At 40.7% G+C, this 24,139-nt stretch overlaps 1 protein-coding gene across 6 annotated transcripts in view; it reads left to right on the top strand.

The window, feature by feature from the left end:
• The first annotated feature begins 443 nt into the window (after positions 1 to 443).
• The window catches only part of PDS5A (PDS5 cohesin associated factor A), a 52,825-nt gene continuing 29,129 nt past the window's right edge, over positions 444 to 24,139 (top strand). Inside the window, exons 1-11 of one of the 6 annotated variants that reach the window (XM_081875626.1) lie at positions 444 to 611; positions 1,963 to 2,133; positions 15,865 to 16,068; positions 16,697 to 16,783; positions 17,158 to 17,255; positions 18,763 to 18,889; positions 20,085 to 20,165; positions 21,210 to 21,350; positions 21,706 to 21,821; positions 22,908 to 23,002; positions 23,489 to 23,634. In XM_081875626.1, the coding sequence (XP_081731752.1) occupies positions 597 to 611; positions 1,963 to 2,133; positions 15,865 to 16,068; positions 16,697 to 16,783; positions 17,158 to 17,255; positions 18,763 to 18,889; positions 20,085 to 20,165; positions 21,210 to 21,350; positions 21,706 to 21,821; positions 22,908 to 23,002; positions 23,489 to 23,634 (1,281 nt within the window). In that variant the 5' untranslated portion in view covers positions 444 to 596. Of the gene's footprint in view, positions 612 to 880; positions 1,060 to 1,081; positions 1,249 to 1,962; positions 2,134 to 15,864; positions 16,069 to 16,696; positions 16,784 to 17,157; positions 17,256 to 18,762; positions 18,890 to 20,084; positions 20,166 to 21,209; positions 21,351 to 21,705; positions 21,822 to 22,907; positions 23,003 to 23,488; positions 23,635 to 24,139 lie in introns of those variants that run through there. The other 5 variants (XM_081875629.1, XM_081875628.1, XM_081875630.1 and 2 more) reach the window with 5 other exon arrangements.

Raw genomic sequence — 24,139 nt, 5'->3', positions numbered from 1 at the left:
ATTATTTTGAAATTAATTTGAATCAGGAGACAAACTTCAAAGTGGTATGGGATGCAAGTAAGGAGTGATGAGGGGCTTTTTCATCCAACAAAATACCAGTACATATCAAAAGAAAGAAAAGAGAGTTGAGAAAGCAACAACTTTTACAAGAAACAAAATGTTAATAAGGAATGGGGAAAGTTTATAATTTATCTTAAAAACCATCGTAAACAGGTAAAACCGTTAGTGGGATTGGAACACTTGTGAATTTTGGACATAAGGGGAGATGTCAAAGATTCGGATCATCATAAAAAATGTGAGGGGAACTGATTAACAAGAGGACCCATAAAGGGGAGGAGGAGATTATTTGGAATCTTGTATGTATGTTGGATATGTGATTGTAAGACTTTAATCTGAAAACCAAATAAACAAATTTATATATATCTAAAAAGAGAGGCGCACTTGGCCCCTCCAGCTATTCCCACAGGGCTGCGGGCCGCCTCACGGCAGCGCCTGGTTTTGGCGCCAAACGAGTTGCCTCAGCTCTCGGCGCCAGCGCGCGCGCGCACGACCCGGGGGCAGCCGCCGAGACCCGTGAGGGCAAACCGGTCGTCGGGATGGGACTTCGGCGGGTAGGTACAGGCAGAGCCGCACACCTTTGGGCCCCCTCCGGCTCCGCGGAAACGCGAGGCGGCTTTCGGAGAAGCCGGCATAGTGGGGACGGCGGCGGCGGCGGCGGCGGCGGCGACTCTCCTCCCCCGCCTCCTCCTGGGCTGCTCTTCCTCAGGCCGGCCAGGGAGCGGCGCTGCTTCCCCGCGGGCGAGGCGGCCGAGCCAGGCGCACGCTCTGCCCGAGCCCTCCTTCCCTGAGAGCCTGAGCAGCCGCCGCCGGGACTGAGGCCGCCGCTGCTGCTGCCGCCGCCGCGGTGGGGGGAGGGAAGGCGAGCGAGTCGCCGAGGCAGGGCGCCGGCCGTCGTCGTCGTCTTCGGAGCGAGAGCGGCAGCCCCTTCCCGCGCCTCCCTCCACGGCTCCAGCCGCCCCCGGAGGCCGCTCGATGCTGCACCTTCCGGAGCTGCATGAGGTAAAAAAAAAAGGCGGGCGGGCGGGCGAGCCAGAGAGCGAGGCGGCCGCCCCTGGGGTCCGGGTCTCTTGTTGCTGCCGCCGCTGCCGCCGCTTGCTCGCCGCCTTCCTCCCCGGCTCTCCCCGCCGGCGTGGCGCGTTTCGACCAGCCGGGAAGACCCTCTGGGCCGGAGCCGGGCGTTCACACGAGGCGAGGGGCTGCAAGAGGGGGTCCTGAGGTGGAAGTTGAGAGAAGTGGATGGAGAGTGGCCTGCGCCCTCCCCTGAGGGAAGCGGCGCTGTCCCTGAGGCGGGGAGGCCAGGCCCGGCCAGCGAGGGGAAGAGTTTTCAAATTGGGCTGGGCGGGGGGGATATGGGGTGGCCGGCTGGGGCTGCGTTGTTTTCGGGGTCCCCCCTCCGCCTGACTCGCTTTCCTCCTCCTCCTCCCCTCCTCCGGTCGGCTTCCCTGTCTCCTGATAGTTTTGAGGCCTAACAGTTTAGGCCTCGCCTCCTGGCTTCGGTGGAAGAAGTGCCTGTCTCGGGATCGGCTCTATTTCTCTCTCCTCTCCGCAGACCCGTTTCTCGCCCGGGCGCGGGAGGGATCTTTCCATCTTTCTTTTATTTTTATTTTATTTTTAATAAAAAATGTTAACATTTCATTGTGAACCGCGAGGCAGCCAAAGTAATCGTGTTGGGCTTCGGAGCAGCCGCCCAATGAAAGGGGAAGGGAGGGAGAGCGCCGGGCTGGACCTGGCGTGAGGATCCGGGGAGACCCCCGGTCCTGCGGACTTTAAGCCCTGGGCCTCGCCGCTGCGAAAGACAGGGGCCTTCTTTTGAATCGAGGTTTAGAAATGGGGGAGGGAAGGGGAAAAAAAGGTTCGGAAAGTCGCCTCTATTCCGCTGAACTTTTGTTTTCTGACCGATAGGGGCCGGTAGAGGACTGTGGAGAAGGAAACTTTATAACCAGCAGCACTAGGATGGATTTCCCATCCACCCAACCAAAGCCTCCTGCTGACGGCAAAATCATCTTCTACCCTCCTGGAGTTAAGGAGATCACAGATAAAATAACGAACGATGAAGTGGTCAAACGTTTGAAGGTAAGATGTTGTTCTTCATTTTAAAATACGCCCTTCATCAGGTTTTCTTCTGCGCTCTTCCCATTGCTCTTTCTCCCACCCATTGTCTTATTGGCTTTGAGCAAGTGAAAGGTTTCAGATGTTATTGTCACAGTGATTCATCTTGCTTTGTCGCTCAAGGATTGCGCTCTTGTTTTACTCTTGTATCTGCAGCTTTACTTTCATTTTCAAGAGTGTTGTGGGATGCCAGTATAATTTTTTTGAGATAGGACGCTTATGATCCTTAAAGCTAGTTGAAAAACCTCTAAAGTTTAAAGGCGAGAGAAGACTGTTTATATAATTTTTAAGAACTCTTGTTCTATTTTTTTCAGAAATGTGGCATAGCTCAAGCATTGCTTGATTGACAAGCTGTTACATAAAATTATTTCTAGTTCCTGCTGATTGTAAAATAGCTGTTATTTCACAAAGTCACTATAATCTTTTGAGATGCTGATGGGATATGTTTAGAAATGCTTTATATGTTGTCACATCTAAGGAAGTAATTGCTGAATGTAGATGTCCTTGAATCATATATTGGGGCTCCACAGATCTCTTCACAGCCTTGCCAATGACAGCTACTCTTCCCAAAGTTTCTGATCAGTTTCAGTTAATATTGGGAAGGGGAACAATGAATCTTCCTGCTTATTTTTGTAGAGTCCCCCCCTTCCTTCTGCAAAAGCCTGTGTGGTGTTGGGATGTCACACACTTCACTAAAGAGAGTGGGAAGTGAGGGTGAGATCATTCATTGAAAGGCTACAGAAAATATCATTGATGGACTGCCATAGGAATGTTGGTAAGGTAGCAGGGTCTTGGTTTTTATGTCAACCAGGATGCAATCCAGTGGAGCCTTTAGCTCCAGTGAAGAGGGGTGCATGGGCTTGGTTATCAAGGCAACTGGACATGTAAGCATTCTGCTTCCCTAAGAAGGGAAAGAGACAGTGGTTTGGGCAATTGACTTGTAGTCCTCTGGACCTACAAGCTCTGGGAAACTTTCAGGTGTTAGGGTTCTGGGAAGGCAACATGTCAGTTTCATTAACACACTGTGAGTAGATTTATTTATTTATTGTAGTTTTAATGTGAGTCTGTTACATTGCAACAGTGAAAGACTACAATAGCCAGAAGAAACAAACACTGTGTATATTGTCATCATGGTAAAGTCTCCCTTTGTCTGGTCAGGATTTTGGTAGTAGTTCATGTAGTAGTAGTGCTGTCATAGTTAATACTATATTATAGTTAATACTATATTAGAAGGAAACCAATATGTTTCACCCCGGCACCATCATTTGAAGTTTTGCCTGCATTCTGTTTTGCCCATACTGTATTCTGAAAAGTTTTGAGAGAGCTGCCAATGAGGTAGTTTAATAGTGCTAGTGGCAAACGGAAGAGAAAACACTATCTTGTCATTAGTTACAGATTACATGGACAGTGAAATGTGTAGTTTGTATGTTTCAGTTTGGTTTTAATTAATCCCAAATAAGTATATTTCAAAATAGAAACCATGGGTCTGTCCTGACCGTCTTTTAAACAATGAAATTAACTTGTAACAGAATAGTCTGCAAAGCTGGAGCAAATACAGATGCTTAAAATGACAGTTGGTCTTACATTCATATTGTAGCTATTGTTTATCAGTATCTTCTGTTAATGTTGTAGTTGGACACTTTAACTAGGTAGCATTACTGTGCTTGCATGTCTCTAGAAAGTGGCCCTGAAGTTTAGCTCTTGTATCATCTTGTTGCTAATGCTAATCCTCTTCCACTCTTCAACAGTTTACAGTATCTTTGGCATGTTGTCTGGTTTCCATACTAATTTTGGACAAGTGAGGGAGTTTTCTGGTGAAGTTAAAGTGTTTCTATATCTTTCCTGCAAAGGTCTGCTGTGTTGGCTCCTTCCATAATTTCTAACTCATGATAAAATTATTAGTTCTCTACTTAGCAACCTGCTAAGATGTGTTTGTTTTTTTTAATAAATTTCCTTTTGCTGAGCCTGTGGTTCTAATATAACTGTGGCCTGACTTACTATGTTCCCTTTCCTAAGGGCAATGAAATTTTGATCCCTACATGTCCAGGTTCAGCCAATAATTCTGAAGTTTAATTTAGACTGGAAATGAGCCATGGCAAGCCTTGGCTGACTTGCTTTCTCTCTGTTCTGCCCTTCCTTTGCACATAAGAAGAGAGTGGAAGCTGCAGGTGGAGAGCCAATATGTTGTGGTGGTTAATGTGTCATATTTGGGCTAGGTTCAAATTCCCACTCAGACCTTGGGTCAGCCAGTCTCACTCAGTCTAACCTAATTCAGAATGTTGTTATGAGGATAAAATGTTGAGGAGCCATGTACACTTTGATGTCCTTGAAGAAAAGTTAGTTTATTAAATGAAACAATAAATAAACATAGCTCAGTTGGTAGAGCATGAGACTCTTAATATCAGAGTCGGGGGTTCGATCCCCATGTTGGGCAAAAGATTCCTGCAGTTGTCACTTCCAACTCTAAAATTCTTTGATTCAGTTTAGTAATTTCACATGGCAGTTTCCCTTTGCAGTTTCTTGAAAGAGAATGGTAATAGATTCAGGTAGGTAGCCGTGTTGGTCTGACGCAGTCGAAATAAAAAATTGTCCAGTAGCGCCTTAGAGACCAACTAAGTTTGTTCTGGGTATAAGCTTTCGTGTGCATGCACAGTTCTTTAGATACTTCAGATTCTTCAGGTATCTGAAGAAGTGTGCATGCACATGAAAGCTTATACTGTACCCAGAACAAACTTAGTTGGTCTCTTAGGTGCTACTGGAGAATGGTAATGGTCATGTTGGTGGCGAAGTAGCCTGAGGGACTGACACAATCTTCCACTGCTTTCTGAATGTTGACAGTTCTGATACCAGATTTCTGTCCTTTTATTCATCTATGTAAGTGACTGTCCAGTTTTTCTTATGTAAAAAAGAGGCAGTCATTGCAGTTTGGAAGATGAGTGGGTGAATGAGTTCCTGATGTTCTCGCTGGTTCTTTTGGATATTATGTTGCCAAAATGAAGATGAGAACAGAGTTTGCATCTGGTGGTCCTTGTGTTTGTATTTCTGTTATGTTACCTGTTGTAAGTAGTTTTAAAAAGGAGACGTCCTGTAAGCAAGGACACAGGCATGTTCTGGGTGGAAGTCAGAAACATGCAGATACATGTAAACACCAGTGAGTTTATTTCATAAGATGTTCAGTGTAGCTGCACAGTAGCATCCTAGAAGTAAGCATTCTGCAGGCACAGGCACAGGGTCAGGCTGTTGATGATTGAAAGCTGTTGAAATCCAGAGGGAATTTTTCAAGGTCATCCTGCCTTTAAGTCCAGATGATGATGTCATATTCATGCTTCAGGTAAAGGATGTGTCTGGGGACATGAGCTGAGCAAAAATAATTTAAGTCAGCCATCAAAATGTTGGCATACTTTTGAGCAACACTGGTTAATAATGCTAGCATTGCCAGTGACATGAAGATTCAAGTTCTCAACTAAGTTAAATTGTTGGTGAGAACCAGTCTTGAAACAAACACCCGAACTTGCTACTCCATGTGCAAATGATGAAATTGGGGTCAGCATTTTCACAAGAAGCATTTGGGAGAAGGAGAAGCGCAGTGTGTGATGCTTTTGTTTTGTTTTGGCTTGCGTATGGTTTCTCTCCCCGTCCCCATAGACTACCCCATTCCTTTGCCACTCTCTACCTATTTGCAGGATCTTGATAACAAATACAATGCATTGGGGATAAGGTTTGTGAAGGTTTAAGGAAGTTGTGAGTGCTGAAACTCTTTTTGATTCCTTAGGATAAGGTAACAAGCCTACTACATGTGTGGAACTTTCCCTTGTTGCACTATATAGTACTCTGAGCAGAGAGTTTTGTCCCAATGTTGGGTTAGATTACTGTTCTGTATACTCTATAGCAGCCTTTCTCAACCTTGGGTCCCCAGATGTATTTGGCCTACAGCTCCCATCATCCCCAGCTAGCAAGGTCAGAGTTCAGGGATGATGGGAGTTGTAGTGCAACAACATCTGGGGACCCAAGGTTGAGAAACACTGCATGCCTTCTGCACATAATCAGAGGCACTCTCCTATATTGTTACTTTGCATGTTCCAGGCTTTCTTGCTTAAATTATGTCTGTTAAAGATGAACATGAAAGAATTGTATTAAAGGAAAAGGCAGGCATATGAGAAGGTGTGTGTGTGTGTGTGTGTGAGAGAGAGAGAGAGAGAGAGAGAGAGAGAGAGAGAGATGCATGGCACAAGGAATGTGTGGCTAAAAGGCACAGGAAACACAAGCATTAAAGTTTGTGTATTTTGTTAATCAAAGACATGCAGCTGTAGGAAATGGGAATTCTACTGACTGAAATGATGAGAAGATAGAAAATGTGGAAAAGGGGTAATTGTGCATGCTTGTGTTAGGTGGTTAAAAAAGTAAATTATATGGATAGATATATCTGATAAAGGATGTCACAGAGAAATGTATTGGTAAGACATGGTAGTGTGGTACAAAGGAAATGTGTATGCACATAAAATAATAATGGGAACCATATACCGGCAAGTCCAAATTTAGGGGGGGGGTTGCATTCTGGGTCAACGTGTGCGACAGCAGAGTGCGTATAAGTTCACTCTGTTCTGCCCCCTTTTCCTGCCACTTCTGGGTTTGTGACGATGTGTGTGTGCTTTGAACATGTGCAAAATGGTCATTGTCTGTATGTGGTAAAGAAACATAACTAGGAGCAATCCATTCTTCACATTTTAGTTGAGAGGGTTCTGGGCTTTAAAACATCTGCATTTTAGTAGTTGCTGATTGCTTTAATTGAGAAAGAATTCTTAACAATACTATCACTTGTTCCAACTGTGAATGGCAATGTTAAATGCAATTGATTAGCAGTTCATAATCAGCTATTTAGATAATATTTCTAAGGAATTCAGAGCTTAATTTCATGTCTCAGTTGATGGGGGTAATTTACTTTCTGTTGAGCCTGGATCAATTTTAATGCTGACTATCTAATTTAATTCCTCAGACCTAAAAATGAAAGTCATGTGATTCATCATTATGCCAATGTAATGCCATGTGGTAATGGTAAACATTTGTTACTTATGGACACTCAATTCTCAGCACATACTGCATTCTACTGCAACTACAGTTGTTTTTTCATAAGACTTATAGAAATTACAGTATGTTGTATTTTTGTAGATGATTGAACAATTTAGCACCAAAAAGTCAATTAATAGACTGCTTAACTCATTAAACACTTTCTGCAGGTCTTCTAAATGTGTTTGTCATGTAGGGGATTCCTTTAGGGGCTAGTGTCCTAGTTACAGGAGAATTCAGCCTTTCACCAGAGGTACTCACCAATGTACAAGCGTTTTAAATGCAGCAAAGTCCAAACAAACCAGGTTCTGAGGATCAGTCTAGGTCCAATAGCCCAAGGTCAATATTTCAGGAAGCTCGTCTAGGCTGCAGTGCAGGGAGATTAGAATCAAGAACAAGGAGGCAGAGGTCCAGTCTCATGGGTTCATCTTTAGGTACCAGCCCAGAGGGCACCTCAGAAGAATCTTCATCATTGGATTCAGGGAACTCAGCTTGCTCTTCAAGTTCCTTGATTTTTAAGGGGTTTGGTTCATTCACTGGGAACTCTGTGTCTTGGTACAACGTCAGGGCTAGGTATACCAGTGTTCCAGTCACAAACTTTTTGACGTGCTCTCTGATAAGAATATAGATAGCTATCTGTAACTGCTCTCTGGTTTGTTTCTCCTCCGTCCCATCTGTAATAATTTAAAGACAAGACTTGAGAGAATAAATGTGGACCATGCATACAGTTACCATATCGCTGTTTAATATTCCAGTGTTGGAGATGGATGTGCAGAGCAATGTCAGCTATGAAACAGGCTCCTAGCTAGTCCCATGTTAGGAGAAGTGAAGTGTAAACAAGTAGAACAGAGTGCGGGTGACCATCTTCTTACTTGGAAGTTGGGTTCATTTTGCATTAGTCAGCCACCTGATTTTCACTGGGACAGAACACTAGTCTAGAAGTAAAAACATCTTGATTATATTTGTGCGTATGTGCTTCTGAATAGATTATTGACTGTGAGCATCATTATGTCATTGGTCCTGAAGGAAATGCTTTTAGACTAATCCATTTGAGTCTTTGAGGTGTACTGGAAATGAAAGTATTTCATCAGCTATAGCAACCTTCCTGTCATACGCACAGCAGTAATTATAATGGCAAACTTGCATGTGCAGTAGCATCACTGTGATAGTCTCCTGGCAACATAAGCAAAAGCGTCAAAAAGCAAGCAGGGTCCCTAAAGACTGAACATATGCAGCAGCCATATATTTGGAGTGAGAACTGCATTAAATTGTTCAGCTTCTATTATCTTTTAAGTCATTGTCTTTATCATAGTCTGCTTTCTGAAAACACTGAGTGTTATTAAGTGCTAGTCCTACTCGGAGTAAATCCGTTGAAGTTAATGGACATGGCTAACTTGGATTCACTAATTTCTATGGGACTTCTCTGAGTAGGACTTAGTTGATTGCATCTCTCTTTTTTTAAGGCAGCTTTGAGGTAACTCTCTGATAGTAACAATGTGAACAATAACCTATGTTTTAGCATGAAATTACAGATATATCTAGGATGGTATACTTAATACTTAATGTAAATAAGTATATAGGGAATTTTCTATTTTGTCTACCGCGTCTGCCCCTTCATGCTGATGTAGTACATGTTGTTTATGTTATTTTTGTTGTCTGGTCTTTGACCGCAATAAAGATTGATTAATTGATACTTAATATGGATATCGTTTTAAAGTACTTGCTTACATTTGGTCTTCAAAAAAGTTTGGTAAATGCAAGAATTTTTTCTTTATAAGAAATAAGACCAAAAAAGAAGGAAAATAGATTTGTTTAAAAATAAATCTTCAAATGACATAAGGCTATATCACTTCAGTTGATTAATTTAACAGTCATCTGACAATAGCATATCATATAAAAATGCAATGAAATGGACAGTAAGGGCAACAATAAAGGGATGTACTAAATTCAAAACAGGAGCTTCAACGGTTACATGTGCCAGTTATTTGTGTACAAAGAGTTTCCCCCCGAAACATGAGAACTTAACAAATATGGAAAATGATCTCTTACCTAGCTGAAATATGTAACTTGGGTATTTAATATAGCATGCACTATATTTAACAAAAAATATAAATTCATTACAGAAGTGTTCAAGGAAATCCAGACCTTTAATGATAAATTTGGCACTGAGCCAATAAGCCATCCGTGCCGTAGGTCAAAACCTGACCCACATTCTTGATCTGTTGTGTTTTTGGCACAAGTTGATATAGCTACTGGTTTCAACAGCTGGTACAATGAAGTAAGCAAAAATAAAAATGTTATTTTCCTGATGCAGTGATGGAGTCTTCATTCCAGCTATTGAAGTTTTCTTATGTTGGTAAGAGTCAGGGGAAAATAGAAAAAATAATAGTATTTTCTTTTAAACCATGTGACAGGACCCTTCATATACCAAAAGTTAAAGTAGTATACCAGATTGATTGATTGATGAAGTTTAATGTTTTGTATCTGCTTCTAATCTATTTTCCTACATTGATGTTGTGTTGCAGTTAGGAAAGAGCTAAGCAAAATATTAGCATGGATTAAACCAGGCATAGGCAAACTCAGCCCTCCAGATGTTTTGGGACTACAACTCCCATCATCCCTAGCTAACAGGACCAGTTATCAGGGATGATGGGAGTTGTAGTCCCAAAAACATCTGGAGGGCCAAGTTTGCCTATGCCTGGATTAAACTGAGATGTTAGTCTAGTGAAGCCTAACAATATTCTTGTTCTTCATCTCCAATTAAGCTTGACTTAATATTCTAAGGCTGTCGTCATATGTACACTTACTAAAATTAAAGGAACAGCAGTTCTGAATTGACATCATTTGGAAGACAAAAGACAGTAGCAAGGACAAAGTTAGGAAATGCTTCCTGAATAATTTTGGATGCCATGTAATTTTATTTGTGGATCTTTGAACTACAAGGGAACCAAAGGTATGATTAAAAGTGGAATACGTATAATATTGCACTGAATGAATTATTTACATCTGTCTTCACAGTGAGATCCCCTTGCCTTTCACAGGAAGTGAGTTTGAGGAACTAAGACAAATAGTCATGACGAGACAAAATCCTAGGCCTTATTGACAGAATAAAAACTGACAAATAACAGGGTCCAGAATACAGCCATCTGAGAGTTCTTAAAGATTTCAAAAGTGAAATAGCTGATCTTTTAACAAAAATATGTATCTTGTCCGTAATATCAGCTTCCATACCTGAGGGCTGGAAATGCAGGGCTTTTTTTCAGGGAGAACTCTCCAAAACTCAGTTCCGGCACCTCTTCAGTGGGTGCCATTGCCATTCTAAGAAAAAGAGAAAGGCATTCATGGTTAGTTCCAGCAACTCTTTTTCCAGAAAAATAGCACTGTGGAAATGTAATCCCAATCTTTAAAAAGGAATGATGGGAAGGTCCTGTCATAGAGAGTAGAAATAGATGGATAGTTCTTTCATTAAAGGGATGTAAAAAGTGGGGTCCCCCAAGGAGTAGTATTGGGGCCGGTTCTTTTTAATTTGTTCATAAATTGCTTGGAGTTAGAAGTGAGCAGTGAAGTAGCCAGATTTATTGATGATAGGGTGCTATTTTTTTTTTACCTCATCTAGTGATGTTTGTGGCTTTATAAATTGCTTTGGATAAATTAGTTCTTAAATTGAAATTGTGTCACGGACTTTGGTGTGTCCTTTATATGTAGAACCTTTGGTGCTGTCCCTCCTCATAGTTCCCCAGGAGTCTTTGCTCTACAGGACCCAGGTGCTGCTTATTGTAGGCCCGCTTCTTACTAAAGTGGTCAACCAGTACCACTTCAGACTACAAGTGGGTGCTCTCATGACTGAATGCTTCTGGAGACATTTAGGCTTCTATGTACAGGGAGTTACAGATATCTGAAGAAGTGTGCATGCACACGAAAGCTCATACCAAGAACTGACTTAGTTGGTCTTTAAGGTGCTACTGGAAGGAATTTGTTTTGTTTTGACTATGTACAGGGAGCTTTGTGTAATGGAAAAGATTTCTAGCTTTGCCTTCTGTGTGGCATGCAGCATTCAGGGGGGCCACATCTACACTCTGAAGTGAAACTCCTCAGAGTTGGGCTTACCCCCGAGCAAGATAAAGTGGCAGAATAGTTCCTGATAGCACTTTTCTCTCAGTTTTGGGATGTGAAGTGTGTATTCAAAATACTTTTTTTCGTATCCTTCGCCTTATAGTTTCCCTTGGGCTTTGGAGGAAGATATTTTTAGCACTACAGAGTGCCCCATTTAGTCTTACTGTAATGGATCAAGTACAGTATATGCTAGCACATCACTTGTCTCATGCCCATGCAAAAATGAGTCACTAAGTATTTTACCTACTTAATTACTTCTTTCTGCTGATTTATTTCTATTAATTTCATAATCATTGTGTCCTTGATTATGAAAAAAACCGTAAGAGTAGTCTTACCAAACCATTTATGAGTGCCAACAGCAATTAAACTTTCAAATAGAATAGAAAGTCTTCTTAATGGATCTCCTCTTCTGCCCATATGTGATAGGACAGTGTGTTCTCCTTTCCTGAGCATGACCTGTCTGAATACCAGTATGCAAGGGTGGTGTGTTTTTTGTTTTTTTGGAAAACAGCACAAAGTTTTATCCATGCAAGCTTTAGGATCATGTGTAACACTGCAGCCCTACTGATGCAACATATTTCTGTGCAACAGAGCTTCCACTTTCTGTCCAGTCCAGCCTCTTGCTTGCTCTCAAAGTCTGCTCCTAAGGGTTTGGGGACCCTCTGGAGAAGATGTAGGGGGTGCCTGGGGGGTGGAGAGGAAACAAAAGTTCCATGTGGAACCATGCTAGCACAGCATTGGATACAACCGTTAGTTTTTTTTTAATTAGATTCATTCATCTAGATTCATTGTTAGCTTACATACTTCCAATATGTGAAAAATGTATACACAGTATTTACATATAGGATTTTCTTTTAATTGATGGCTTAAATTAAATTAATTTGAGGAACTTTGCGGGTTTCATTACCAAGAATCTCCTTTGAATTGGAAATTTGCACATGCCCCAGAACTATATCTGTTTTGGTTTTGTTCCAAGCAATGAGAGCAGTGCTATTTCAAAATAATATCAGAAGGCAATGTTGCTTGAAATAGGTTGTTCTCCCTAAATAGTTGATGTACAATGTATTTTCTTCTCCCAGAGCACCAGACTTCTCACGGAACATAATTTAAATGCTACTTTTGCTATATTTAATGCAAATATATACCTTTACTCAGGTATAGGAATATACTTCCTGAAAAAGGGTGATCTTGTTTTCATTGTTAGAAACTCAGATATATAAGCTAGGCGCCATTGGCTCTTTACGGTCACCAAAAGGGAATGTCTAGTTGCCATTTTGGGGCAAGACAGCTCTAAGTCTTATTTTTCAAATGATGGACCAGCGTGATTGATTCTCAGTTAAACATCTGGCTAGTTCAGATGACAACCTTGAGCTAGGTTAAGAGCTTTGAGAACTTGAAGAGTCACTTGATCCAGGGACAATCCACATATATCTTGGCCTTTTCCTACCTCTTTTTCTTGATGGTGACTGCTCCTGCTCAGGCTGCACAGAAAAAGCATTTTGGTTCCAGATATTCTTTCAGATTGTGCAGATAAAATATAACTGATAGAATTCTACAGGAAGGGGTATTGATGTGTGAAAACAGCCCAGATACAATGACTCCAGACATGCACCTCCCGATGGTGGAGACGTCAGTTGCCATCCAGGTACCCAGGCATCATCACTTGGTCACAAGTTGTTTAAAGCCAGGTGCAAAATGCGGCTGGCTAATTTCAAACACTGCTCATTATGAATATGGCTGGACAGAAGAGGCATTAAATTACAAAGGAGAAAGGTTGTGAGCTTGTGAGCTGTCATTACTATTCAATTTCCCCACCACTGAGTTGCCGTGAAATCACAAGGGATCTCAGCCCAGTGGCTAGTCAACATAAAGTCTGATGACTGAGATGTCCCTTGTGGGGAAATATGTAGATGTTTACCAGGAATTGCAAAGTTAAACTAAATCAAATTGCCAGTAGATTGGATCAAAGTTTCATTTTGCCACAATGTTTAGTGATTCTATCTGCCCTTCCCCCAGTAGAAACTGAAATGGAACCTTAATCTAATTTCCAGGGGAAGGGGCCTTTTGGAGGGTGCCCAAAGTAGCCTTTCTGAAGTTAAAAGGTAAAGGACCCCTGACAGTTAAGTTCAGTCACGAACGACTCTGGGGTTGCGGCTCTCATCTCGCTTTACTGGCCAAGGGAGCCGGCATACAGCTTCTGGGTCATGTGGCCAGCATGACTAAGCTGCTTCTGGCGAACCAGAGCAGCGCACGGAAACACCGTTTACCTTCCTGCCGGAGCGATACCTATTTATCTACTTGCACTTTGGCTTGCTTTCGAACTGCTAGGTTGGCAGGAGCTAGGACCGAGCAACAGGAGCTCACCCCGTCACGGGGATACAAACCCCCGACCTTCTGATCGGCAAGCCCTAGGCTCAGTGGTTTAGACCACAGCACCACCCGCATCCTTCAGAAGTTAGTAATGTTCAAATAAAGGCATGGGGGGGGGGGGAGTGCCTGGTATGGGTTGGGAATCTGAGAAGCCAACAGTAACTCTCACTGAGAATCAGTGTAGATTTGAAAAAGTTTTGAAAAGTTTGATCCGTCATCTTGATTCAAAATGGGGTCCAGTGGTATCCAAGCGAATAAAATCCTGCTTCTTAATCTCAGGAGCCATTGTGCCAAATTGGGTTACCATATCTTGGCTATTGAAATTTGCCATACTTCTTTTTTTCAGTTTTTCAAGTTCAGAGGCTGATCGTTGCAGTGAATTGAAGCAAACTGGTTACTTCCAGACTAAACTGTTGATGTGCGCTCCAACTTAATTCTGCTTTCAAGAATTAGTAGTTCTTCGGGGAAATTATGTTTGAGATATATGTACAACCTGACATGGTAGCAGATATTTGTAGCACTTGCACACATCACCTGCAAACGTGAACTTGGCATAATATTTGTGAGTGGCACACATGTTGCTTGGGCTGTTTGCCATTTGGCTGTTCGTTCCAAGCTAGCAGGTGAATAACAAATTATAAGGCCGTGTTAGATTGCTTTACACACAATTGTTGCTCAATTACAATAATCACTTGGATCGTGTATAATGGGGGTGGACATTGTAGAGAGCAAACATTATTAAAGGGGCGAAATAATTAACAAAGTGTCCTGATATTCAAAACGTATCTGTTTGAGTTTGTCTTTGTAACACATTCTAAACAGGCATGTGCTTATTGCTTAATGAGTACATGCTGTTTTGTAAAAGAAATATTAACTACCGGTAATCCTGTTGCATGTCTTGATAACATTACAAATTGTAATCTAGTGATCTACTAGTGCTTACTTATAATGTTTGTACTGTATTCCCAAATTCCTAATAGTGCAACATGAGGGAGAAGTTAGTGGTTTTTTGTATGTATTTGGCTTGTGTTTCCCCCCCACAGAACTTTGATATCCTGGTTTACAGAAAGCACAAATGTCTTGTAAAATATTTTTAGTAGAAATTAAATAATTACATAGTTCAACAATCAGTATCTACTTTATTGAATTCAAGTTACAAAAAGTGTTATTTAGTCCAGTGTTATTTAGTGCAGTTATTCAACAGTTAATTCTTTAGAAAATCTGCTGATCTCAATTAAGACATAGAGGAAGGATGGTCAAGTAGACTGTGCATGAGAGAAATACTGCTATTGTGGCCTTGTTGTGCAGTTGTTGTAGTTTTTCTGAAAGGACTGCCTAGTCATCTAGAAGATGAATCAGAATTAAAGGATCATTGACCCATTGGTATTTAACATTTCTTTTCATCTAGAAATCAGAGCAATAACTTGAAAGTTCAACAAACTCCATAAATTAGTATTTACAAGTAGGGCTCTGCAACAAAATATTGTACTGTGAAGAGTTGCTGTTCAAGGTCCCAGCCACCTCATTCTATCCCCCCTCCCTCCTCCCGCAACAATCAGTCAACATTTCATGCTTACTAAGCATACTCGGTCCTCCTAATCAGGCAGTTTTGGGATATGTTTGCTTGTTTGTGTGTTTGTAAGGTTGAGACGGACACTCTTGTGTTTAGTACCAGCTCTAGTAAATTCTTTGTTTTTCAGTTGATATCTGTAGGTAGCTTTCTTCCATCTCTGAGGACATTTCTTATTAGCATCTCAGTGTGAATCAGAAAGTGAACCATCAAGACAATGAGATGGTTCTGTCTACCCTTTGTCTATGATTTTCTGTCTTGTTCCAGCCATGCATTCTATTCCCTTCCATCCAGTTGTCAGTTTCCTCCCTCAGTTACTATTAGACTATTTTTGGGGTCTCCACTTGGGTTTTTCATGTGAGTTTTTTTGTACTGCAGATTTTGTGCATACTTCAGGCCTACCCTGTGTAATGAATAACAATAAATAATAGTAAATAAAAGAAGCTTAACAAATACTGAATTGGTGTATGTTATATAAACTTGTAGTGTCAATATGTTGAATAAATTGTTTATTGCAGTAGAAGTTGGAGAGAGCAATGCTTAATGAAAATTAGAAGTGTTCATATTTTTACTCATAGATGGTAGTGAAAACGTTTATGGACATGGACCAGGATTCAGAAGATGAGAAACAACAATATCTCCCGTTAGCCTTGCACCTTGCATCAGAATTCTTCCTCAGGAATCCCAATAAAGATGTCCGTCTCCTTGTAGCATGTTGCTTGGCTGATATCTTTCGAATTTATGCCCCAGAAGCACCATATACGTCCCATGACAAACTCAAGGTAAACTATGTTTGTGAATAATCTCAACCCATTTCAGTTGTATATTCAGGAAATTCATGGGTTGTCTCACTGCATCAAAGACTGAGACATTAGCCTCCTTTGGATGCAATGATAAAAATATGGTTTCTCATTATGAGCTCATACTGCAATAAGTCTCAGGTTGGCATTCTTGCCCCTCTCTAGTGCATTTGCACAAAAGAGTTCAGAAACTTTCACTACTGTTCTGATTCACCCTAAACTGGTTAATTTTTGATTTATAGAAACAAGCCATTTTGTAACCCATGATTTATAGAAACAAGCCATTTTGTAACCCATCATTTGTATTTAGCTTGTTAGTGCAAACCATAGTTAAGATTAGCCACCGTTTGTTCGGGTTCACATATATTGACAACCTGTGGTTAATAAAAAGTGGAAGTGGAAGCCATGAGCATATCTGTGTTGTAGAACTGTGAAAGGCTTGTTGGGGGTTATTCTTGTTAAAACCATTGTTAGTCTGAACAAGGCGTTTGTGAAACTTCCCCAATAGCGAGTATAATATTTATAATATAAGGAACTTGAACTATACAGTTAGCAATGTTAACATATCAGAGTACATCTGTAAAACATTCACTTCCTTTTTGTTTTGCAGGATATATTCTTGTTTATTACAAGACAGTTAAAAGGATTGGAGGATACAAAGAGCCCCCAATTTAACAGATACTTCTACTTACTAGAGGTAACTTTTTACTGTACTTTATTTATACATGTTAATTCCTTGTGGTCCAAGGAATTTGGACTTGTGAAAGTTGCAGTTTAATAGTGTATATGCTTGTTACAGAAACCAAACTTCTGGCTCTGATCCTAGATTTATATTAATGGTGTCCAGATATGTCAACCTGTGAAACTATTTGGATATTATTAGAGCAAAAGATTACATAAATGGATAAATCCATGTTTCCTGAATTTAGAAATTAGGATTTAGGCCTTTTAACAGAACTGCTTAGTTGATCATACTGGCAGACTACTTTGAAATTTTAATGCATATTATCAACATTTGCGTATAAATAGTTCAGATCAGAACTGTAATTTAATGCTTTGTTTTTGTTATAGAATTTAGCTTGGGTTAAATCTTACAACATCTGCTTTGAGTTGGAAGATTGCAATGAAATTTTTATCCAGCTTTTTAGGACTCTCTTTTCAGTTATCAAGTAAGTTGGATTACTTTGACCTCTTGTGCAATCCTTGCATGCAACTTAAAAATTAAAAAATGTCAAAATAATAATATAGTTGCGGTTTATGTATTCCAGGATTGTCTAAAGTTTTAGTGACCCAGGAAAGAAATATTACTTGATTAAGATTTATTACAATTTTATATTATAAATCAATATTGGCAACACTAAAAGAAAGTACCTTAGGAGTTGCAGTTTTTCTATGTTCTGCTATATTTATATAGCTGAGAACTGTACCTTGTCACCCATAGCTATATTTATGTTGAGTGTGTGCGTGTGCATGTGTGTATATATATATAGAGAGAGAGAGAGAGAGAGAGAAAGAGAGAGAGATACAAATGCTAGTTTTCAGAGTTCTACAACGAGTCTAATGTGATCGTTAATGAGAACTGGAGAGGGCTTTGTTCATTATCTTTCCCATTAAATTCTGTGGGACAAAAGACCCTAGCTCTAAATGGCAAGACAGTTGTAGGAGTGGCAAAATTTACTTTCCCACAGAACTGGGGACAATTTTACTTCCTCTATTCCAGGACAGTCATAACATGTGGGCCCCTCAGTGCTTTTTTGGCGGCCCTCAACAACACTTGACTCCCCCCACCCCCACCTTGCCTTCCCAGAGCCAGGAAAGGAGGTGCTGCGCTTTGGGAAGGAAGTGTGAGGGCTCTGGCAGGGTCCTATAATCCACCCAACTTCTTCCCAAAGTCTAGTTAGCACATTCCCAGCTTTGGGAAGGAGGTGTGAAGGCTCTAGGTTTAGGACCATGCCTGAGTCTCACACCTCTTCCTCAAAGCCTGGTGCCTTGCTTAGCCAGCTTTGGGAAGGTAGCAGGAGGGCTGGGGAAGACGTGTCAAATTTTGGCCTCATTCCCCCTCTCCTCTGCACAACAAGACAGTGTGTGCGGGTTCTGTGTCAAAGTACTCTTGAGGCCTACATCTGTCAATCTAGTGGAATGCTACAGTTGGAGGCATTGTTTCATTGGGAGCAAAACCTGACCATCACCCTGACACTGGGTGGTCTCATTCTGAATTGACTGGGAGTCCATTGGGAGTTTGTGTTTCTATGCACAAAATAGCACAACACTACCTCAGGAACTCTTGTAACAGATACCCTCCTCACTAACTTATAAAAATAAGATTCAGATTATGAATTAGTGCTGACATTAAAGGAGACATGACTGTTAAAGTATACAAAGCTGTATTGAGGCAGTGTGATTTGAGGGAATAAACAGAGGAATGATTAGTATGGTGAACCTCCATCCAAGATACCTCCCAGCATGGTATATGGGTCAGGGAGAGGTCATCATGTGACTGATTGTGACTCAACTTAAGAGGAAAATGTCAGTTACAATGACCTAATTGCTTTTATTAACAGATATATGTTAAAGGATGTGAGATTTAATTGTGTCATTTAGTAACAAGAATCTGTTATTAGTTGGTTATATTGGTACTGCTAAATCAATGTATTCTAATTTTGATGTTATATTTAGCAATAGCCACAACCAGAAAGTACAAATGCACATGCTAGATTTGATGAGTTCTATCATCATGGAAGGAGATGGAGTTACTCAAGAACTATTGGACTCAATTCTTATCAACCTCATCCCTGCCCACAAGGTTTGCAAAGTAAAAAACAACAACAACCCTCTCCCCACTTGTGCTTCAGTAGCATAGCTTTACTTCTGTGTCCATTTCGTTGTTTTGTCCAGAGAACTGCAAAAGTTGCTTGTTCCCTCCCTCCTTTGTCTTTCCTTGTTCCCTCTGTGCATATACCTTGTTGCTGCTTCCTTAATTCTGGATGTAGAGGTACTCAGTTGATTCATAGGAGAGATGCTGGGGCTGAGCAATTATAGTGTGCTGATTTGGAGAAGCCCAAGGTACGTCTGCCCTCTGCTTTCTTCCTGTAGACTGCATACAACATCTCTCCTGGGACCCAACAGATCTGTTCAAGATTCAGATTAGGTTAGGTGTTGGGTAATGCTTGGCTCCATGGGAACAGAATGGGGGAAGTCATTAAATGGGAAGCTAGGTAGAGAAGAAGGCAGTTTTCTCCAACCTAGTGCCCTCCAGATGGTTTGAACTGCAGTTCCCATCACCTTCCTGTCATGCCCAATCAAACTGGGATGGTGGGAGATGTAGTTCACAACATCTAGTGGGCAGCTTGGAAACAGCTGTCCTAGGAACTTGCCATGTTTTAATCTTGGGTGTGTGCAGTTGACAACTTGTGAACCAATAGGGTTGCCAGACTAGATAAAACAATTGCTTCAACTCAAAGATGTGAATTAGAAAATGTGTCATATTGCTCTCTAATTGAAAGTGCAGATAATGGATTTAAGACTATTTTGAGTATATAAAAAAAACAGTGGGGCGGGGGAAGTGAAGGCGTATGTGAATGTGAGGATCACTCCATTCTGGGAGAAAGAATATGTATCAACAGAACCTCTGTCTTGCTTTATATGGGATATATATCTGTTCTCCCTTATACCAGTCATTTATGTATTTTTTATTTCGGCATCAAGGCAAATATTAACCTTAATAAGATTAATATTATGAGCTATATGCTCATTATATAGTGCCTTTCACATTTAAAATGTTTTGCTTTAAAGATAAGTTGCTATATAAAACTTTAAGTGACATATTTTAGCTAATTAGAAGTATGTATAAGACATTTGTATAAGAGGGAGTTTTTAGAACCTTTGGTTTATTTTCTGCTCAAACTGATCCATTTCTGTAGAATGAATAGTACTATTTAATGCTGCTCACTAACAAATAGTTTGATTTTTCCTTTTAATTTCCCCCCTCTGTATTCTAGAACCTTAATAAACAGGCATTTGATCTTTCAAAAGTCCTGTTGAAAAGGACGGTCCAGACCATTGAGCCATGCATTGCCAATGTAAGTAATAAATGCATCAACATACCATTAACTGCTACCCTCTTAACTGCTTTGATATATCACTGTTTTGTTTGATTGAATCAATTTAAACCATCAGAATAGGAATTTTCCTTTCCCCTTTTCTCTCTGAGTTAGGACAGCAGCCACAATCCTTTTCTGTGTCTACCCAGCTATGGAATCGCAGTGGATAATGTGGCTCTGCTACTCTCAGTGCAAATGCTGTTCTCCCTCTCCTTATTTCAGTCAGAGAAGACAAATCCAACAATCGTGTTGTTGACGGATATATAGCATATGGAATTGTGGTGCTGTTGCTAGTATTGATATGCTGTATTTGCATATTGGGGAAAACCGGGCAGCATTGTGGTGGCTGAACATTGGACTTTTTTCTCCTGGTAGGAGACAGAGAATTTGACATGGGGCTTTGCCTGGTTGCTTGTAGGCTATTGCTACTTTCCACAGGCTGCCAGGCAAGTTCCTGATTAGAAGACACTCAGCAAATAATATTGATGAAGCACAGACAGAGAATGAGTCATGTCCATGTGGGCATAGAATTATGTGAATGTCTCCTGCTGGAACACTGCTTATGCTGATAGTGAGTTCTATAGAAGTCTGAGCTTTTAGTTGAAAGCTGGTTTTAAACGTTGGTATCTGCAGAGCAGTTGTGCCCTAAAATTAATGCGCTTAAGTAGGATTTGTTGCAACCTACTCTGGTTCCTTCCTGCAGCTCTGGGCAGGCAATCTCAGTGGCTTTTGTTGTGTCCTTGAACATGCCCCCCTACCCTGTAGCCTGCCATAGTACAAGAAGGTGGAAGCTCACCTTGTGATGTGCTCTGGAGGCATGTTTCACTGTTACAGAGTCCCCCTGAAGCTCTGCTAGATGTCAGACATCGGGCTTTGCCTGCCCTTCCTTCAGTTTGTGGGACAAACAAGATTGGTGGCAAGCACAAATACTTACCTACAAAAACCAGCCAAAATTTGTGGATCTCTATTCATAAACATTTTTTTTTAAAAAATCACCTTATTAATAATATCTTTTTTTCCTAGTTTTTTAACCAGGTCCTGGTACTAGGAAAGTCTTCTGTAAGTGACTTGTCAGAGCATATATTTGATCTAATTCAGGAGCTTTTTGCTGTTGATCCTAATTTATTGCTGTCCGTCATGCCACAGCTTGAGTTCAAACTGAAGGTAAGTGAAATTAGTTATTTAATATTTACATATGTGGAGGTCCCCAGCATGAGGCTGTGACAACAGTTTAGGTTCCAAAAAACCAAGCAACTAGATCCACCTATTTAGTGGTGCTTTGGGCTCATGTTTCTGAAACAGTAGCTTCGCATGCTCTATGGCTTTAAGATGGCATTGCATAATACAGAGAGCGAGCTCTTCATAGGAGTCTGTGAGCTGGAATCCTTGTTTGTATTGCTTTGGTTTTTCAAAAGGCAAGAATCCAATAGTTGAATAACATGACTTTGATTTTTGTATATTTGTTTCGTTTTGATAGTATTTAATTCCAATTCTGTTTTTTGTTGTCTTCAAACTGTAGAGCAACGATGGAGAGGAACGTTTAGCTGTTGTTCGCCTTTTAGCTAAGCTATTTGGTTCTAAGGATTCTGACCTCGCAACGCAGAACCGTCCGCTTTGGCAGTGCTTTCTTGGCCGGTGAGAAAACATACAAACGTGTTTTTAATTGTTCTTGTCTCAAAGCAGCTCTCTTCCTGCCATTCATCTCTTTTAAAAAAAAAAATCTGTAATGATTTTCATATGGTCATGGCTATCTGCTACATATTGTTAGACCTACTTCTATTTTCAGATAGGACTGGAGTTCACATCTTGAAGCAAAGCTCAGTTTAGGTCTTGCCTAATAGTATACAGTGGTACCTCAGTTTACAAACTTAATCCATTCCGGAAGTCCATTCTTAAACCGAAACCATTCTTAAACTGAGGCGCGCTTTCCCTTATGAGGCCTCCTGCCGGCAGTGCCCTTCCACCGTTTGGATTCCGTTCTTAGACAGAGGTAAAGTTTGCAAACTGGGATACTACTTCCGGTTTTACGGAGTTCGTAAACCGAATCGTTCGTAAACAGGGCTGTTCTTAAACCAAGGTACCACTGTATTCCCTGCTGCCTTTATATGCTGTAACAGTATACGGTTTCCCTGGAATAACTATGTACACTACATACAAGTAGTAGCATTTGTGTTTTTGATAGTTATATATAGCACAGGTGGCTACGGGCCAACTTTTAAAGGTGAGGTGCACCAACAAGCAAATCCCTTTGAAGACCATTGGGTTTAAACTGCACGTGCAAATAGAAAACTTAAGCTGATCAATAACAGTAGCAAACCATGCTTGCCAAGGAACAATCAGGAGCATACTTTAACTTCCTGATTGCTTCTTTGCAGCCACATCTGGCATACATAGGAAATCAGCTGTGAGGGTGGATGGGTGTGGTTTGAGAAAAATGGGCAGAGGTTCTTCAGCACTACTATGTAAACTAGTTAGTTAGGTTCTGCTCTTCCCTAAAGGGTTAGGCGAATGACAATACATTTAGCTGTTTCAATGTAACCTTATATGCATTTTATTGCATTTTTATTCAAAGGATTACTGTACTTTTTTGTCCTACTTGTTTTGAGTTTGCTTTGCCTTATCGTGTGTCAGGATGTGTTGCACTCTGAAATGATGGAGTTTATGAAAACATACTAAGTTTATTTGTCTATTATAATTGTAAATTAATTTCCCCTTCTCCAGATTTAACGATATCCATGTTCCTGTGAGATTAGAAAGCGTGAAATTTGCAAGCCATTGTTTAATGAACCATCCAGATTTAGCAAAAGACCTCACTGGTAAGATCTCTTATCTCCTAGATTAGATTCATTAGACAGAAGAGCATGAAGATAATAGCTCATGTACATAACATGGTGGCATGACAAATACTAACATAATTATAATATATATAAATGTTTGACTTGATTATGTTTTTAATCAGTTGAAGGATTAGAAGGATTGTTCAAGGCAAATTTTCAAATAGAATTGGAGCTGGTGTGATGGTTCTGATATTTTGCATATTCAACATACAAAATGGAGTAGCTTATCATTTCTAATATTCTTGCAATTTTTAGTTTACCACAGCAGGCCTTTCATTAAGTGGAATCTGTGACTTTCCTCTGTTCAGTTGCTTTCCTAATTGAAGTTATAATATTAATCTCTCCCTAAACTCATGTGTTTACAATTGTAGGCTAAGGATAGGTATTTAGTATTCCTAATTTGTTGTTCTTTGATTGCAACCAAGCCAGAAGCATAAAACTGACAATGTTTTCTTTTTGTATTAGAGTACTTAAAGGTTAGGTCACATGATCCAGAAGAAGCCATTCGACATGATGTCATTGTTACAATAATAACAGCTGGCAAGAGGGACCTCTCTTTAGTCAATGACCAGTTACTTGGCTTTGTCAGAGAGAGAACACTGGACAAGAGGGTAAGATGAAAGGAATGCTATAATGTTAAAACTCATAGGGTGACAACCAGTGTCACATGAGTGGATTTCTGCTTGTGCAATAGGACCTCACCTTCCCCTCCTCTGAAGTCCCTTGTATTCCCCCAGAATCTACGCTAGAGGATCAGGGGAACTTCTAGAGCAGGTGTTGGGACTGTACCAGGAACTGCAGGGGGTGAAAGGAATTCTCATGTGGAAGTGGAAATCCTATAACAGAATAAAACTGTGAAAATGTAGCAGTTTCATGCTTCAAAGTTGTATGGATATTTTAAGTTTTTTTCATTGCACGTTGCATCACAACAACAGGCAAAAACCAGTTACTGAAATGCTCATTCAACTTTCAGAATCCCTTTTTACTCCAGGCTGGGATTGTGAACCTGCATGCTGAAAAAGTGTAACAGCAACATGTCCTGTCTAAATGCTATATTATCTGCATCACATCAGGACTTGTTCTTACTATCACCACATTGACAGTTTTCAAAGTAAA

This window comes from Podarcis erhardii (genome assembly GCF_964252035.2).
Source record: "Podarcis erhardii genome assembly, chromosome: 9".
Classification (NCBI taxonomy): domain Eukaryota; kingdom Metazoa; phylum Chordata; class Lepidosauria; order Squamata; family Lacertidae; genus Podarcis; species Podarcis erhardii.
The sequence above is the reverse complement of the archived record's forward strand: the minus strand, read 5'-3'. Positions and strand labels throughout refer to the sequence as shown.